The 17,356-nt window shown below is 37.6% G+C and overlaps 1 protein-coding gene across 12 annotated transcripts in view; it reads left to right on the top strand.

The window, feature by feature from the left end:
- Positions 1-17,356, top strand: part of LMO7 (LIM domain 7) — a 131,446-nt gene that overhangs the window by 19,248 nt on the left and 94,842 nt on the right. For all 12 annotated transcript variants that reach the window (XM_032678242.1, XM_032678239.1, XM_032678246.1 and 9 more), the window contains exon 2: positions 16,371-16,441. In XM_032678242.1, the coding sequence (XP_032534133.1) occupies positions 16,371-16,441 (71 nt within the window). The remainder of the gene's footprint in view (positions 1-16,370; positions 16,442-17,356) is intronic.

The following is a 17,356-nucleotide window of genomic DNA, read 5'->3' as shown; positions in this document are numbered from 1 at the left end:
TTATCCCAGTCTGATGTTGTCACCTTAGAAATTTGTTCTGTACATGTGTGGTCTTCCCACTTTCGCGTAATGGCCTTTTAATTTCCCTACCTAGATTGCATTTCCATGGTCTGTCTTTAAATAAAATAACAAGGCTTTTTCCCAGTTGAATAACTTCATTCCATCTATAGCCCACTTACTGCTTTTCTGGTGTGTCAGACCAGTTAGTTTGCCAAGGCAGGAAAAAAAAGTAACTTTTCAGACCAAAGTGTTACTCCCTCCCAAAAAGCTATGGCTTGGTGGTGGTAGAATCAGCAATATTTAATACCCTTCTAGAAACCAAAGTTGGGGAGAATAGTCTAAATATTTTTCTAACCCTTATTATTCTGCTTGCTTTCTCATGTCATTGCATGTCAAAAGGGGATCTTTTATTTTTAATTTTTTTTTTTTCAGTCAGTGAGCCCTTTCCAGCCCTGTGAGTTGGAGATAATTGCTAATGGCTTAGAGCATGCTCTAGAACAGACAAGAACTTTAATTAAGCAAATTCTTCCAAGCTTTGCCATCTTCAACACTTATACTCTCAGTGGTTGTTTTCCCAGTCCCATGGTTCTCTGAAGCATCTGCCAGCTCTTTAACTGAACATCGAAACCATCTTTTCATTATCTGTTTGTTCACCATCATCATGCCTGATCTGTACTTTCTGTTTATTCTATTATGGCCATAGAATTTCTTCTATATTTTGTCTTTAGTTACTTTTTTACCTAAACTTGACTGACTCTTTTTATTATGCTAGTTGTGTGAATTCTGTTTACTTCTACTTTTGTGAATTGGTTTCTCAAACTTTCTGTTGTATCATACTACTCTTTGGTTTAGGCTATTCAGTTTCTCATCACATTTTTTGATAGAATACAAAAGTAAACTAACCATAGAACTTTATTGGTTTGATTGAATACCTGCCAGATTCTATAATACCGTTGAAAACAATACATAAACTTTTGAGACCACTTGCAGGATACTGGTGGGTGGTCTCTATACAAAGAGCACAACTGAGCCTTCATCCTTGTATTGTCCAAAATTGCTGTCTTTATTAATAAAATTTTTGAGTAGGAAACTGAGCTGTCCTAACATGTTTAATTTGAAGTTGTTCCATATTTTTAAAAAGTCAGTTGTAATGCTAAAGACATTTGTGGTAGTCTGTATAACTTGTTGTTTGGCATTCTTAGTGACAGTCTATGTATTTGTTACTGGAGGTGCATTGGCGGTGCACTAACATTTTGAAGGTGTCCGTTCTGGTTTAGTTTCCAGCAGATGATGGTTACAACTGAAGGCAAAAGAAAATGTCTGAGGATGGTTATTGAAATGGAGGGTGAGGGGTTGGGGGTTATAAACTAACAGGCTGTCCTCAGGACATCTGTGCAATGGAGTGAGGTGCTGTGCTGAGCTTTGTTGGCTGTTTGTTTTGTAGTTACAGTTGAGGATCCTCTAAGATTCAGTGGTTTATTTATATTATGCTGTTGTGTTTCCTGCTTTTACTCCAATAAAGGTATTAAGGCAAATTTCCATATGTTTGTCTCAACAGAAGCAAAATATTTAATTATTTAAAAAAAAACCATTTAACTATATGCATGAAGGTGAAAATAAAAGTTGTTGCATGCAGAACGATAAACTCCATTAATTTTAGTATTGCTCAGAAAGAACAAAGTTGATGGTGAAAACAGACTGAAAAGAACTGAACAAGACTATTTTCCACCTGTAGTTCTAAAAGAGCTCTTAAACCTCTTGGCATAAGGGTGATCTGGCTGATTTTAGATTAGGGTCTCTTTCCTAGTTAAACATGAGGATAAAAATAGCATTTGGTGCTAAAACACTCATTGTGCACTGTGCTGCTGTCTTTCTATTCCTTAACCAAAAGTGTTTTCTGACTGGGAGATACAGTCTTAAATTCATAAAGTCATGCTTATAAATATATTTGATCAAATACTTTATCATCTCCCAAGCCATGGGGAATCAACAAGTCTGGCAGAAATAATGCAAGCTGTACATGCAGTTTTATTTTGAAGTGTGACAGGCATTACGATGGGAAAGGAAGAGCAAATGATCTTTGAGCATTTGTGATAAGTACGGTACAGGTTCACACCTTAATCTTCAAGATCAGGGTCTAAGAGGAGACTTCTTAGCCAGAAGGGAAAGAGAAGTTTGGAAACAGAGAATCATGATGGACACACTCTGTTTCTTTTCCCCTCAGAGTGTACCTATCACTTTAAAAGTGCAGTGTTTTGCTGACTTCAAAATTTTGCCAAACAATGCAGCCACTGTTCATTCAGATTTACACATTCACTGGTGTTAATGTATGGCATATTTAGAATATATTTCTTTCCTAACCAGTGCTGTCAAGATTCAATATGAAGTCCTAGATTTGTACATAATGGAGAGCCTGCTAGTCTACCATAGAATATTTTTGTAATGACAATGCAACTTAAACTGGAAAAAAGAAAGTGCTGCCTAAAACTAGGCATGAAACTAGGTATGAATAATTTCAGATTAGCAATAGTTTGTATATTGGTATGTGCTGGGTGGGTTTGCTGGTCTGTCATAAAAGCCTAAAACAATGCATTCTTAGAGAAAGATGGTGTTGGGACAGTTTGGTAGCGTATAGTGTCTAGATGCCAAAAGAAGAAAGTATATGTATTTATGTAATAGTCAAATGATGAAGCTTACAATAAGTGACAGGATGGTAGGACTGTGAGGGGGAAAGAAAAGCTTGGGCACTTTATTTTTGTGTTTCATGGTATAAAATAAAAGTGATTTTCCCATCATTTCTTTACCCCAAATAATTGCAGATACTGAAAATTCTTATTCAGCTGAGGGCTGAAAATAATTATTGACAAAATAAATTCCATTTTATAACAGCAGAGGTCAGAATATGTCAAGAGATAGGAGATCAGTTTTGCAGTGACACCCAGATTCTGTATGAATTCACATTTGCTATCAATGCAGGCTCTCAAACTGAGGCACCAGGCTTAGAGAATATTGGCCAGCATAAGATACGTGAGTTTTTAGTAGCGTGTTCATCATTACATGCATTAGTTAAAAAGACATTATGTAGATTTAACAGTTTAGACTTATCTCTGGATACATGTCTCTGTATGTTGAATATTGCAAACAAATCTTTAAGCAAGTAAGTATTTAAAAAAACTTGGTATATGGGTACAGGAGGAAGTGGTGGGTGATATTTCTCCTTTATATAATGATTTCTGATGCAAGAGAACCATTTATGAAAAGATGTGTTGCTCTCCCTATCTGTGTTTTTTACCATTTAATTATAGAGAAGGCTAGAAACACCTCTGCTCTAAATATGAAAGTACTGGTATCCTCCCTCCCCACCCTGCAAACGTGCTGACACACTTGGTACAGGTCACAGTCAGACAGAGGATGTTGGGTGAGATGGACAACTAGTTTAACTCAATGGGATAATTCCTTTGTTAGTCTGTAAATGTTGTGCAAGTCATGTTTGAATGCTTCAAGCTTAAGTTTACATTCAACTTCTTGTTCTAACAGAAAATATTTAAGAGGACATGTGCCTAATAAGGCACAGGATTTTGCGATGCCCCCAAACAAAATTAAATCTTGTGTTGGAAATAGCGTCGATAGTACAAAGTACCATTTCTTTCTCTCTGGAATTTTGAATTAAAAAAAACCCAAAGACATCATTCTGCTTTGATAAAGCAGTGACCTAATGTTAAAAGCACTTCTCTGTTTTTGTTATGGTAGGAAAAGTATCTTCAACTGCTCTATTGAGCTGTAAATAAAATGGTAAAAAATTTCATGTTGAAATGGTAATCACATACCAGATCAAGCAGCAGAAACTGGCATAACTTCATGCAAAATGTATGGAGGAAAATGTTGAAATTTAGAGGCAGTCTGTGCTTTGTCTGTTGCTAGGCAAAACTTAAGACATTCTTGAAATCTACATACCCTGGAAGACAGCTGGTCATAGAAAACATTGTAGCTCAAATTTGAAATGCTTGAGGCATCTTGCCTATGGTAGAAAAAAATCTCAGTCTTCCAGTGCATTCTCTGTCTGTGAAAAAATGTATGGGTTACTGATAGTATTTCTCCATTTAATGCAGTGTTATTTTTAAAGATAAAATAAAGTTAAGCTAGAGACAAAAAATGCCCAAAATACATGCATCTGTTTATAATCCAAAATGTGCATTTTTTCTGTGGTTACAAGGTACAAGCATAATCCTACTAAATGAATAGAAGAGAGTAGTCTTTCAAGACTGTATTTATAGCTCTGGATAGATTTTTCTAGTACAATTGGCTGCTTTTATCTCAGTGCTTTTCTTGTGTGCATTTTATGGGGCTTTTTTAATCACTCTAGCTGTATCTTTAGGGGTGATTATACAAATATATGTAAATGAGCCCACTACAGATTGGAAACTATTTTTTTTCTTCACAGGAGTTATGGTCAGTGTATCTCTTTGAGAAAGGATGTATCAGCCATATGCAGATAAATTCTTTAATACACTGCTGACTTTTTTTTTTGTTCAGAGGAAAACAATTTTTTTCCCAGCAATGTAGAAATTTGTAATTATATAAAAAATTGGATATGTAAACTGTAATATAAATTTATGCCTCTCCCTTGCAAAGTATGGAATTGTTTACAAATAGTCATGAACATTTCTGCAAGGATGTCATAATAAATATAAGCAAATTATAATTGTCTTCTGTAATAAGGGGGAGATAGGCTGCTGTTGACTAGTAATTAAATCCTACCTCTGGGCAGTGTACTAGTAACTCTGTGTAGCTGGTGTGACAGTCAGTCTTATCTTGGGTTCCTCTAAACACACCCAGGCAAGGAGGAAAGCACCCTGTCAAACCAGTTTGGGTCCTTAAATAATTAGGTAAATAAAGCTACATTTGCAGAGGAGCAGTAAAATGGCTGGAGGAAGTGTCATGCTGGAGCTGGCTGAGTAACGCTTGGGTCATATGCGATGCTCAGCCTGGATCAGAGGTGGAGTGATAAGCACTGATGTTGAAGAGGAAAGATAGGAAGGAGGAAGAGTTTGGAAGAGCAGCAATTGTCATGCCTCCCTTCTGGACATCTGTGCTCTTCACCTCAATGCTTTAATTGTAGAGCAGCAGTTATCCCTGCGCAGGGCCGCCTGTGACTTGGGTAGCTGCTAGTGCTTCTTCTATCTGTGGTTTTGCAAACCAAGCAGAAGAATTCCTTGGAGAATAAGAGTGGGGTAGTAATGTATTTGGCTTAATAAATACTCAAACATTAAGACCGAAATGTTCAGATAGGAAAGACATAACAGGGCAGTATGGTGCATAAAGAGGGAACTTTTCAGTCATGTTAAATTGTTAAGTAGGGTGAAGTCCTGATTTTGAGACTGATGGTAGCCTGATCCCTGATTTCCTCTAGCAATGACATTTCATTTTTGTAAATGCAAATATATCTCAAACAGGGAAAGAGTTAGATCTTGCGGGGAAATGTGTATATATAATTATAAATAATAGGTGAGTACTGTTCAGGGAGGCACTGTGTCTGGTGTGATGTGATAGAAGGGTCTTGAAGGAGGTGTAGCAAGAATAGGATCCCCTGAAAAGCTGAAAGCTATGTGGTCAAGCACAAGAGCATATTTATTTCAGAGTTCTCGAAGTATAAAGACACTTGACTAACTTGCTACGTGTTCATGAAATATTCCTTTATATTTAAATACTCTAAAAGGTCAGTATTCATATTTTGGAACTGTTCAAACACCTAATCAGTGACAAGCATTGGTCAGCAAAATTTACTGAGCCTAAACTTACTTATTCTTTTGCCCAGACTGAAATTCTGGCTCCTCTGGTTGTTCTCCTGTCATCTTTTAAAATGTACGCCATCCTTCTGTAGCTCCCTTGGACTTCAATTTCCTCCATAGCCATCCTTCCTTCTCTGACTGCAATTATTTCATTTCTTTGCCAGAGGCAATTTCTTTCATCTCCTGCCAAGGAGAAGGACTACATCTAAGCACAGAGCCTCTGGTCATATGTCGTACCTGATGTCTCTCATTAGATGGTGCTGTGAAGCAGTGGCAATGGCCTCTGCCATCCAGCACTGTGGTAAAGGAGCTGTAATTCAGTATATTGCTGCAAGCCTTGGGAAAGGGAGCCTTTGAAAGGGAACCTTGCTCCTAGCGTAGTAATGTGATCCAGGCACAGTGTTTTTCAAATATCCCAATATAATTATTTGTACATGTTTATATTCCTTTCAACTTATTATTTTTAAGAATTCCTTATAAACACCCAGAAAAACATGCAGGATACAATTTTTCTTGGTGTCACTGTTCTATATAGCTTATCTTGCAGCTTACCTACTCTCATATCTCGAAACGTAAACGTGGTTTAGAAAGTCCCCAACTACCAAACAAGAGCTTTACGATCTTGCTTTTCTTTTTATTTAAACAGGTCAGATCCGTGGAGTTCTTTTAAGCTAATCCTTCCCTCTGAATTATTCAAACTCCAGAGAAGAGCATAATATTTCTCCAGCTGAAGTTCAGTATTAATTTCAGTGAACTTCTACCTGATGGCGTACTTCTACATATCTGTGGCTAGATAATATTGAAATTTCTAAATTACATTGTTTAAGCACTGCAATTAATGGCAAGTGCCATAGTTTACTGGGAAGTGATGTTGTGACTATTTTTTCCAGACTCCGTCATGACACTAATTACCTTTTTAGTGTCTTTTGACCCTGTTAAGTGTTCATTTCCACAAAATTTCTTTGCTCGCTGTCCATATGTTGCCTTCTTAATGAGCTAAGAAAACCTGGTGAAATGGCTTGAAAGCCAGTAGGTGTAGGAGAGAGAGAAATATAAAAGTCAGGCGATGTGGGGACAGGAGGGAAGATTTGATGAGGAGGGTGTTGGTTCCCCAAACCCCATGGGTGCACAACTGGGTGTATGCGTGAGAAAGGGGGGTATTTGTCAATGCTTTTGGTTGAAGCAGACTCAATCCACGTCTCAGTATATAAGTTGCTCAAAGTACTGCTTCCAATAAGGGCTGAAAAATTTGAAAAGATTGACAAATCTCCAGTAATAATAAAAAATTACTTCCATGCGTGAATAACCTCGCTAAACATGCGAAAGCAATTGTATCTAAAGCATTTCTCTTTTGTGTGCACTTTCTTTGATGCCTTTTTTCTCTTCTGGTTGACTGTCATTTCAAGACCTTGTGGTTAGCTCCCTGGTTTGCTCATAGCACCAGTGCTGCCCTCTGGAGAAGTACGCATTTTAAAATATAGGGAAAATCAAAGTATTAAATACACCCAGGATCAAGGCAGTTGATTTGTAAAAGGACTGTAATCTAGGACAGAAGCATGCACTGCTCTTGGCCATTTCATCTGGTATCTCTCTGACACTTACATAAATAATCCCAAGAGGGACCTGCTTGCAAATAGCAGTTTTAGCATGTTTTTTTTAATCAGCATAAGCAAAGATATTGTTTTCCTTAAGGTCCTTCCTGTAAAAATAGATGCTAGTGAACTGACAGCCTGTATTGAAACTTGCAGCATATACTCCAGCCTGGAATGATAATAGTAGTAAAACTGAACTTAAAAAATACAAACATCCAAAGGCTTTTTATAGTTTGCATTTATCTTTTGTTCTACATGAACAAAAAATATTTAGAGATTCAATTACAGTGAAATGGAGACAATATTTAAAATACTAAATATAAAATAATAGATTAAAATGATAGACAAATGTAATTTTTAGTACATCTACAGCAAAAAGTCTAAACTTGTATTTGCTTTAATCCTTTTTTTCACATTTGTCCTGAACAAATGAGATTTTTATTATCACTAACGTTTCCTCTGTTAATGTTGTGAGTAATGCTTCTTTTTTTAATTGAAGCTTGTTAAAAAAAAAAACCAACAGATTTTTTTTCTTATTCACCTGAAACCAAAGTGCTGCAGTTGTCATAGATTTTGTTTTCCTCTTTTAGCAAAGGAAATGATACAGACAGATTTTGTATAGAGGTTTTGGGGGTGGAGCTTTTTCATTATTACTGTCTGAACTTGAAGTTCTTTGTGAGGGCATGTGGCCATCCATCCCATCGGTCACGTACTGCCTGGATGCCAGGGCGCTGCATCACTTGATCTTTGGGTATGTTAAGCCTCTCAAGAATCTGCACAAAAGTCCACATGTTATCCTTCTCTTATCTCCAGCATGCTGTGGCTCCAGCCCTTTGCCTTTCTTTGATGCGTGGAACCCCCATTTCAGTTGACATGATCAGTTTGGTTCAGGGGAGAGGTGATGGGATGTGTGAGGGAGTTATATGGAGATGGGGTTGGGTTTTTTTAATATATACATATATATATTCGGTACTGTATTAAAGCACAAATAGTTTGGATGATGCAGGTCATCATCCTGCATAAATGTTATAATGCAGACCCTTCACATGGGCATGAGGAAGAGAGTGGGAAAGGAGGCTCTGATGCCATTTCAGGACAGCAGGGAGATCGTGGTTTTCTCCTGGACTGCTCAGCCAGCCATACAAAGCCTTCTGTGTCTTAAATCTTCTCCCAAGTCCTCTTTTCTAAGCTGTGTTGTTGCTAATATCTTCTAGTCTTTTTATTTCAACATCTTGAGGGAGATATTGAGAACATGTAGACATTCTGTCCAGGGCAAGCTTTTTGTATGCCCCAGTTGGACACTACATAGAAGTCCAGTTGTGACAGGTATACATGAATTCATTTATCTCTTGGGTGCTTATCCCCCAGCTTGGAAAGGTGTTAACAACCTGAAGTTAGGTAACAACTGGTGCAGTGCTGCAGATGTCGATGTTTCAGAAAAAAGAATAAAAAATGGTATACAGAGTGACTGACTTTCACAACGGGCAAGTTCAAAATCTGGCTAGCGTGAGAGTACATATATTACAAAACATGGTCATTAAAAGATATCTAAGCAGTGAAACTGCAATCTGCTTGTCATTTCTTCTCTTATCTCAGTTGATAACTTTTCTAGAAACCATTCCTTCATAATTTTGTTCCCTGGGTATGTTTAACTGTTTTCTATGACAGAAAGTCTAGTACACCACCATTTTACTGTGAATTACTTAAAAAAGACAATTTTCAGTGAATTTTTTTTTTTGCATGCTTGTGGAATTCAGTGGCTGCTTTCTGCTTGTTTCAGGGTGAACAGAATGTTTGAATGTTTTTTCATGACTTTATCCTTTTCTCTGTTTAATGAGGAATATTTATGGTTAAGGAGCCAAATGCCACTATTCTCCTACCACAAATCACAGAAGCAGTATGGAGTTCAGCTGGCAAATTTTAAAATAATGTTAGTCTTCTGTTTTCTTGAGAAGGTGCATAAATATCCACTGTTATTTAACTAAAGTTAGTTTTAAATACATATGAGAAAATAAATGGTTAAAGTTGAAATTGGCATGCGTCACTGAAGGTGGCAGCTTTAGAGCTTGTGCGCATTTAAACTGTTTATGGAATTAATAGTTTCCCAATAAATCAGATGTACCTATATAATTACTATAAAATATCAATGATTTCTTTTTTTCAGAGATGCCTAGTCATTCAAATGTCACTTTGCATTTGCAAGTTTTATGTCTTATTGCAACAACTACTATTATCTAATTTATGCTGCCCACATCTGCTCATACAGTGACACTTTTTTTATCACACAAAATAATTTATGTTGGTTTTCTTAGTTTGACACCTGTCAGTACAGTCACTAGGATAAACAACAGTAGGCTTATTCATCTTGTTTTTCTTTGGGGGATGTTCTTATTTGTTGGGGAGGAAGGGAAGCTCAACTGATTTGATTGATCCCACATGTTTATCCTTGCTTCTTCTGAAGCGTTGATCTCCTAAGTCAGGGATTCCCTGAACTATTGGAAGAAAAACATCACTTACATCCTTCAGATTCTGTTTCTACGTGTGATTTGACAGAAAACTTGAAAAAAACCAGAGTATAAGCAGCTGATGAGCAGAGATCTATGCTTCCTGCACCTACTGCACCAGTAGTCATGTCCCTTCTTGCTTGCCCCTTATTCATTGTTTTTCTTCATCTTTTTAAAAAAATGTAGTTTTATGTTATTTCAGGAGTCTTGGCGTGTTTGTCCAGAAGGCATGCCACAATAAGACCCCATCATTATGTTGATGATAGAAAATAACAGTTAAGACTTTTTCAATAATCAGCCATTTCCTTTTATAAATATCTGTTCTGGTTTGTTATCAAAGGCAGTTTGGGCTGAAGACAAAAATTTCCACATTCTCTGAAATGTAATGATACCCAGGGATTTGGGGTATGGAGTTAAACAGGGCATTGAGCAATAGAGCGGGAATTATTCCAACTGAAAAACATTAGTGTTCTGGATGTAAAGGGGAACATTCACATGGTCCAGTATAAGTGAGCAGTGGCAAGATATTCACCTCCTTCAGCCTTCTTATTTTTACTGTGCAGTTAAATTATATGACAGTGGAATCATACCTGTCATGGATTTTAGCAATGAGGTGTGAGATTTGAAATTAAGAGCTTCCTTTTGTAGAAATCCAGGCCTTGCTCTTAACTCTCGTGCAGTTGTTAGGTTGGGCAATGTCATCATTTCATTGCTGGAGAGCTGACTGGGAAAGCCTCTGTGGGCACCAGCTTCTTGAGCAGTTGTTGACTGACCTCTCAGGAGTTTGTTGGACTGTGAATCAAATTTTTGATCAGAAGGGAATATAACAACATGGTTCCCACAATGACCTTTGCTGCTTCGGACATGGCATCCCTGCTGCTACCAGAAGTGAAATGCCAGCAGTATTTTCCTACGGATGGAAAATACGAATGCCTACTCTTTCTGTACATCTTCTTGGGACTCAAAATTCAGGGAGACAGATCCTGCTTGCCTCAAAAATGAGCTACTCTTTTCTACTGCTTGACCTTGAAAAATCTAGTCATCACTATGGTTGGGCTGTTTGCTGCAATGTCAAGGGTTTTTTACCCAAAGTTTGATTTTGCCACTTGTGTTCAAGATTGTGTGCAGCAACTCTCTAAATATGGCTCCTACTACCTGCCCTTTGGGAGGGATTTGGATAAAACAAATTACTACAGGAGAAAAATATGGCAATGTTAAGTTTTTTTTTGGTTAATGGTTTTTAAAAAAGAGGAAGACCCAACTGAGAACAGAAAACTGGATGGGAAGTCTGCAAATTCCAGAGAGCACAAACCATTCACTTCAAAGCATAATGGCAGCACTTTCTGGCAGCTACTGTGTATGCCATTAAAAGACAAGTTCATATTCTGCATGGCATTTAAGTGGGACTACAAATAGCCCTGAAACGGGATGGCTGGTCTTTCAGTAGCACATCTGAATGCAGAAGAGGGAAGAATCCTTACTGCCTTTTTTTTTTTTTTGATGTTGCTCTTCTTTTGTGAAAGACACAAAAGATAAAATCTGTCAAGTTGAGGTATGGCATGTTTCTGAAAACAGTTCATAAAATGCAGTGGACTAAAAGTACTATATAAAAATGTGTTATGAACCTACTTCCAAGCCTGGTCAAACCGTTCAGATGGCAGCACACTGGGAGTTGCCTGCATTGCTTGCTTGTTGGCTGGGGTGTAGCCTATATATCTCCTTGTGCATCTACAGTAGCAGTACTGTTCTGGAGTGATACATTGGATGAGGGTGGTTAGAGCTAAACAAGTACTGTAATTGGAGATATGTAATGCTGGGATTATGTAAGGATGGAGCCATTTGCCATGTAGTCTGATCCAGATTTTTGGTAGTGGGTAGGGGGAAGAAAGGCCATTGGGAAGGTAGTAATTCAGATACGAATGTGAGGTGATCTGCTGAGTCAGGCACTGTGACAGAAATTGGCAGAGCATAGCCAGAACTCTGTACTGGGGATGGCACCATTGTGTCACATTTGTATCATTGTCCCAGTTCCCTAGAGAACACAAGCAGTCCTCTCTGCAGCATGATAAACTTGGCTTTTCTTGCTGCAGGCTGTGCTGGGCACCTGAATTTAATAAATCAGTGTAGTATCCTTGAGCTTGCCGTCTGATTAACTGCTTGCCCTATGAGATCCTGGCATAAGCCTGCCTTCAGGCAGTCACTATCATGTGTGGTTCAGTATCTTTCTGGAACCTTCCATCCATAACCTACAACCCTGTATCAGGGAATGGTATGCTTCACGCTGATGCAGGTAGCATTTCTCTCAAATTGTGCAGGGTCCTTGCATGGCTTGAGATGGTGTAGTCTACATGGAGTGGGGGCAGAGGAGCTCTTAATGAGGCTGAGAGAGTAGGCTGGAGGGGTGAGTACCTGTACCAAGGTATCGTTCAGATTATAGGTTGGGCATGATACAGTGCTGCCTTCTTGTTTCTGAGCAGCTAACATGTTTGTGATGGAGAACTGGTCAGCCAGCATGACTGTATATGTGGTATGATTCTTGCATTGGATGAGGAGAGTCTAGCTTTGGTGTTTCTGTCACTGCAATGTTAAACTGAGAAACCTACCTGGCCCTTGCACTTTGAGTTCCGTGCAATGGTAAACATCAACTGGCCTGTGATAGAGCTGTCCTTTTGCTAAAAGCCGTATAAACCAGTGTAAACCATGGAAGCACCTTGACATGAACTTCCTTAGTACTTTTTTGTTAAAATTGAAGGTTCTTTCAACTTTGGATAGCTTTTAAGGCAAAAAAGGCCCATTTTATGATTAGCTATATCTGGCCTCTAGCACAACAAACCAAAGAAACGTACTCAGTGTTAATTTTTGTACCGACGCATGTAATCATCTATATTCTTCTGTGCTTTGTGCTCTTTGTTCAGTCCGTGATGATTTTGATGTCATGCCATCCTCAGGATGGTTGATCTTTGGTTATTTCTCCTTGATTTGTCTTCTCCTACAGGAATCACAGCAAACCTGAAAATAAGCTAGCCCTCTGTATGTGTAAGCATTTTCAAAATGTCTACATTTAAAGACTTGATTTGCATACTGTTTGAATTAAATTCTTTGGACAGGGGATGCTGTCTTTCAAAAACAAAATCAAACTGTTATATAGCAGCAATTAAATGTGATTTTATGATGCAGTCTTTAATTATGTCATTGCTCTCTTCATATAAAAAAGCAGTCTAAGAGGAATAATACATTCAGCTAAATGGAGGAGAGAAAATAGACGTAATTTGGAAAGAGAAGTTATTCAAACATGGATAAAATCACTTTTGCAAGATATTTTCTCTATTATTTGGTGGCTCACGTGACCTAAGAGGTTGAAAAATTGTCCAAAATCAATTATGCTTACATAATAGTACCACACCCTGTATAACCAGTTTTAATGAATAAACAGTGACTCAAAAATCGTAGACATAGTTTGAAGATGTAATATCTTAGGGCGGGATTCACTTTGTCTTACTCGGGATCTTAAAAGTCAGGGAACTCTGAGCCAGTTCGTGTATTTCCTTTTTTTTTTTTTTAATTATATCTATTTCCTCTGCAGGCTGTAATAGCTACAGCTGAGCTTGATGCCCTGCGCTGGGTACGAGGCAGGTGAAAGTCCAACCTGAGAAAAGTTCTCAGTCTCTATACAAAAGCAGGTTTTAAAATGGAGTGCTTATTTTTGTGACACCAACAAATTCAACATGTTGTGCAATTTGGAAGATGTTTTGGTTTCGAGCACCAGTGTTAAATTGTTCTTTGAGAATATCTTTTAATTACTTAATTATTAGTTAGCCTTTGAAAGTCAATATTAATGAAACCTAACTTGGCAGTACCGACGCTTTTATTTTAATATCAACAAACGACATAGTCGTCAAAATGTGTGGGTCACAAGATTGGTCTGACAGCTCCATTCTGTATATCAAATCAGTGTTGATTGCTGCAGTGGCTGCACAAATAACTTAGTCAAAATGCTTCCAGTGTAGCATCTTCTAATGTAATTTTAAGAGGTCTGCAAGTCTAATAGAGGCATTTACAACCTTGTACTCCAATTGGACTCGCTTGTTGTTCGAGGATGGCTTCTAGTTACCTGAGGTCATGTACCTGAAGACTTTGTGGTAGTCAAATGTTCCACATGCTATTTTGGAGACTGAGGTATTGGGTTTTTCCTGTGGAAAAGATGACAAGATGCCCCATGAAGACATAATCAAGCACTGCAGCATGGCACTCTCACGTTCTTCTGGAGGGGCCATGCTGAAGTTCAACTTGTCTTCAGTGGCACATGCTCCTTGACTTCTCAGGAATAATTTTTCAGGACTGTAGGCCTTAGCTACATGCTGCAGTTCCAGGATGTTTTGATTTTTTTTTAAAAGGAATTTCAGCTTGAAGATTGTTTGTGGATATAGAAGACATTGCAGGTTTGGGATGGGCTGAACTCTAGTTGAAGGAAACACCTTGTCATTTATTGCATGAATGACTTACCAGCAAACTCCCTATTAACCCAAACATTTGAACTGTGTAGTCCTGTAGATGTCAGTGACAGCTCCAAAATGAGAACAACTTCTGGACTCTGAGAGTTGATTGGAGTTTGAAATGTAACCATAAAACTAGACCCCACTCCTACAGCCTTTATATACGGTACAGTTCTGCTGTATGTCATGCAAACATAAAATTTCTAACTTGCGGAATGAGGGGTGTAATTTATAACCCATATGTCCTATTACCTAGGAAACATAAATATTTGTATTGAAACTTTCAGTGCTGTTTTGTTACATTGGCTAGTTTCCTCAAAAATATTATCACTGAATATACAAAATTGGAAGCAAAATACAGTATTATATTTGAGATAAGAGTAACTTTAAGATTCTGTGTTTTTTAAGTGATTACTGAAAATATTGCTATAATATAACCTCTACTTTTCTGTAAGAACAGACTGTTGTTATAGGACTATTTTATAAAATGCAGTTCTCCGAGGGGAATCACAATCATCCTTTGTTGTTGAAAATTGCTATGTGTTTCCCCCCCGCCCCCCCGAATTTTGGAATTTTTCTTAGCTTGAATTGGTGTGCCATCATTCATGCTCTGTCATTATTTATTAAATCCTAGAAAAAAAACCTTAAACCCAAAAGAAAATTTTTGTAACATCTAATTTTGTCCTCAGTAGGGAGGTTAAACTTGCAGCATTTGAATGAAAAAACCCCCTATGTTAAAATGAATTACTTAAATTGTAGGATTTCTGGTGTTTGTATACCCTTCTTTTGCTATTTAGAAAAAAATAATAGGGTGATAATGTAACAGATCATAAAAGAGCTACATCCTCTCCTTTGCTCTTTTTACCAAGCACAGCTCATTTGTTTCACTACTAATTTCCTTAATTACTGTGGTAACCAGTAGCTTTGCTCTGGATGCACGCAGGTTCCACAGCATGTTTAATTGTGTGCCCGTGGGCCTGCACAGTATTGAGGACGGTCAGGGTTAGGGTTCATAAGGGAGGCTCATAATTAGCTGGTGACTGAACCTGGTGACCTCTAAGCTCAAATGAATACCCTTCCTAGTGTTTCATTTCTGTAGTCAACTGGGATAAAACCTCTCTTTTGGACTGTTTGCAGAACATTGTCTCTTTTTCTGAGCATCTTTTTCGTATTAATCCTGAACATTTGAAAGAAATCTGCCAAATTCGATTTCTTCAAGGAATGTAGGCAGAGGGAAGATCTAGTATTGACTTCAAGTGAGTATAGACTTGAGCAGGGGCTATGTTGATGCTTTTGTTTGAGAGTTAATTATTTTTTTAAAAAAAAACTTTGCTGAAAACATGTAGGCAATGTTTTGCTTTTGGCATTGAATATCTTAAGTCTTTTATAAGATATTGTTTACTACTTTTTCACTCTTAATATAAAAAGTAGTCTCATTAATACGGTCCTACCACTTGCCAAGCAATGAGAATTGACGTGCACGTGGTAATGCAGACTTGACGGAGTGGTTCTTTAGTCATACTGCCTTAGGTGCAAGTGGCATGAAAAAAAAACCCTATTAAAATACTTTGTGCCAGATATCATGAGTGTACGCGCTGTAACATGAAGCAGGAGATAAAAGACTTTGTCTTTCTTTTGCACTTCTGTTTGAAATTTTTTTTATGCTTTTCAGTGTAACTGGTACTGCTTTAGAAAATAAGTATTCCCACAGAATGTAGCTGAAGATTGACTTATGCTAGAGGAAACTACTTTAAGATGTTGAATATGACTTCTTTTGAGGCATAAAGAACTTTTAAATACTTATTTCTTTAGAAATTAATATAAGAAAATAATAGTATGAACTAAGTGCCGAATCAGTGGTTGTTGGTTTATTGTTTTATTTTGTTTGGGTTATTTTTTTTCTGTTCTGGGTTTTTTAGTACTCCTTAGATGCTCTTGCTAGTCCTAATTTTGTGCACGTGTCCAATTAACTCTCAGTTCTTTCTCTTATAGGCAGTTACTGGGAAAAACTTTGGAACCAAAGACTTTCGAGCAGCTCTAGAAAATGGAGTCCTGTTGTGTGAGTGAGTATTGACTTGCCTATATAAAAATCCTTCAGGTTAACATCAGCTGGCCTCTTTCCTTCCTGGCCTCTGAAATTTTTTTTGAAGTACCAAAAGTATTTTGTATTAAGTAATTTTTAACTTTTTTTAATACCTGTTGTTTGTCATGGGAAGTAAAAACAGCTTTTGGAGATTCTCTTTCTAGATCTACAAATGTCCCACACCCTTGTTTGTGTGATACTGCGAGGATCGTGCTGATCCTCTGGCCAGCTGATTGATTTTTATTGGGTATAACATCTGTGATATCACTGGGCTTTCTCTTCAGCTTGTGCAAGGTGGTGTGGCCATGGCTGGGATCAAAGCACTTGGTTACCCCTATACCTACTGTTGTTGAGGTTTGGTTTTCTGTCCTCCATCCCAGCCCCTGAGTGTTGGTTCTGTAAATGTTGAAAGCTACCTATGCCTAGCAGAAAACTTTACATTAAGTTTTCTTTTTAAAAATACTACACTTCAGAAGTGAACTTCACAAAATTGCAAATTAAAGATGACAGGCATTTGATTTCATGTGCCTATCATTTATTGCTTTCATGGTTGCATCCAACTATCTCAATAATATTGAATCTGTTGAATGTAATTTGGTCTCCTTTATAAAAATAGACTTTAAAACCCCCCCAGAAATTCTATAGGGTGATAAAAATAAACAGACTGGATCTCCAACATAATGTAGAAATATGTTGTCATATATGTGCACATGGGGTCCAGATTTCAGTACTTTTTGGACTTACTGTTTTAAACAGCAAACTCTGACCTCAGCTTGTTTTGGAGTACTTTCTATAAGAAGCTTCCTTGTGCTTATATATTGTAGCCTTGGCAGTAATGGGAGTTGTCTGGTTTCGTTGCTAGACTGAGTCAGAGGTGTAAAATGTCCACTCGTCA

This window comes from Chiroxiphia lanceolata, chromosome 2 (assembly GCF_009829145.1).
Source record: "Chiroxiphia lanceolata isolate bChiLan1 chromosome 2, bChiLan1.pri, whole genome shotgun sequence".
Lineage (NCBI taxonomy): Eukaryota > Metazoa > Chordata > Aves > Passeriformes > Pipridae > Chiroxiphia > Chiroxiphia lanceolata.
Note: the sequence above shows the minus strand (reverse complement) of the source record. Positions and strands in the feature narration are given on the sequence as shown.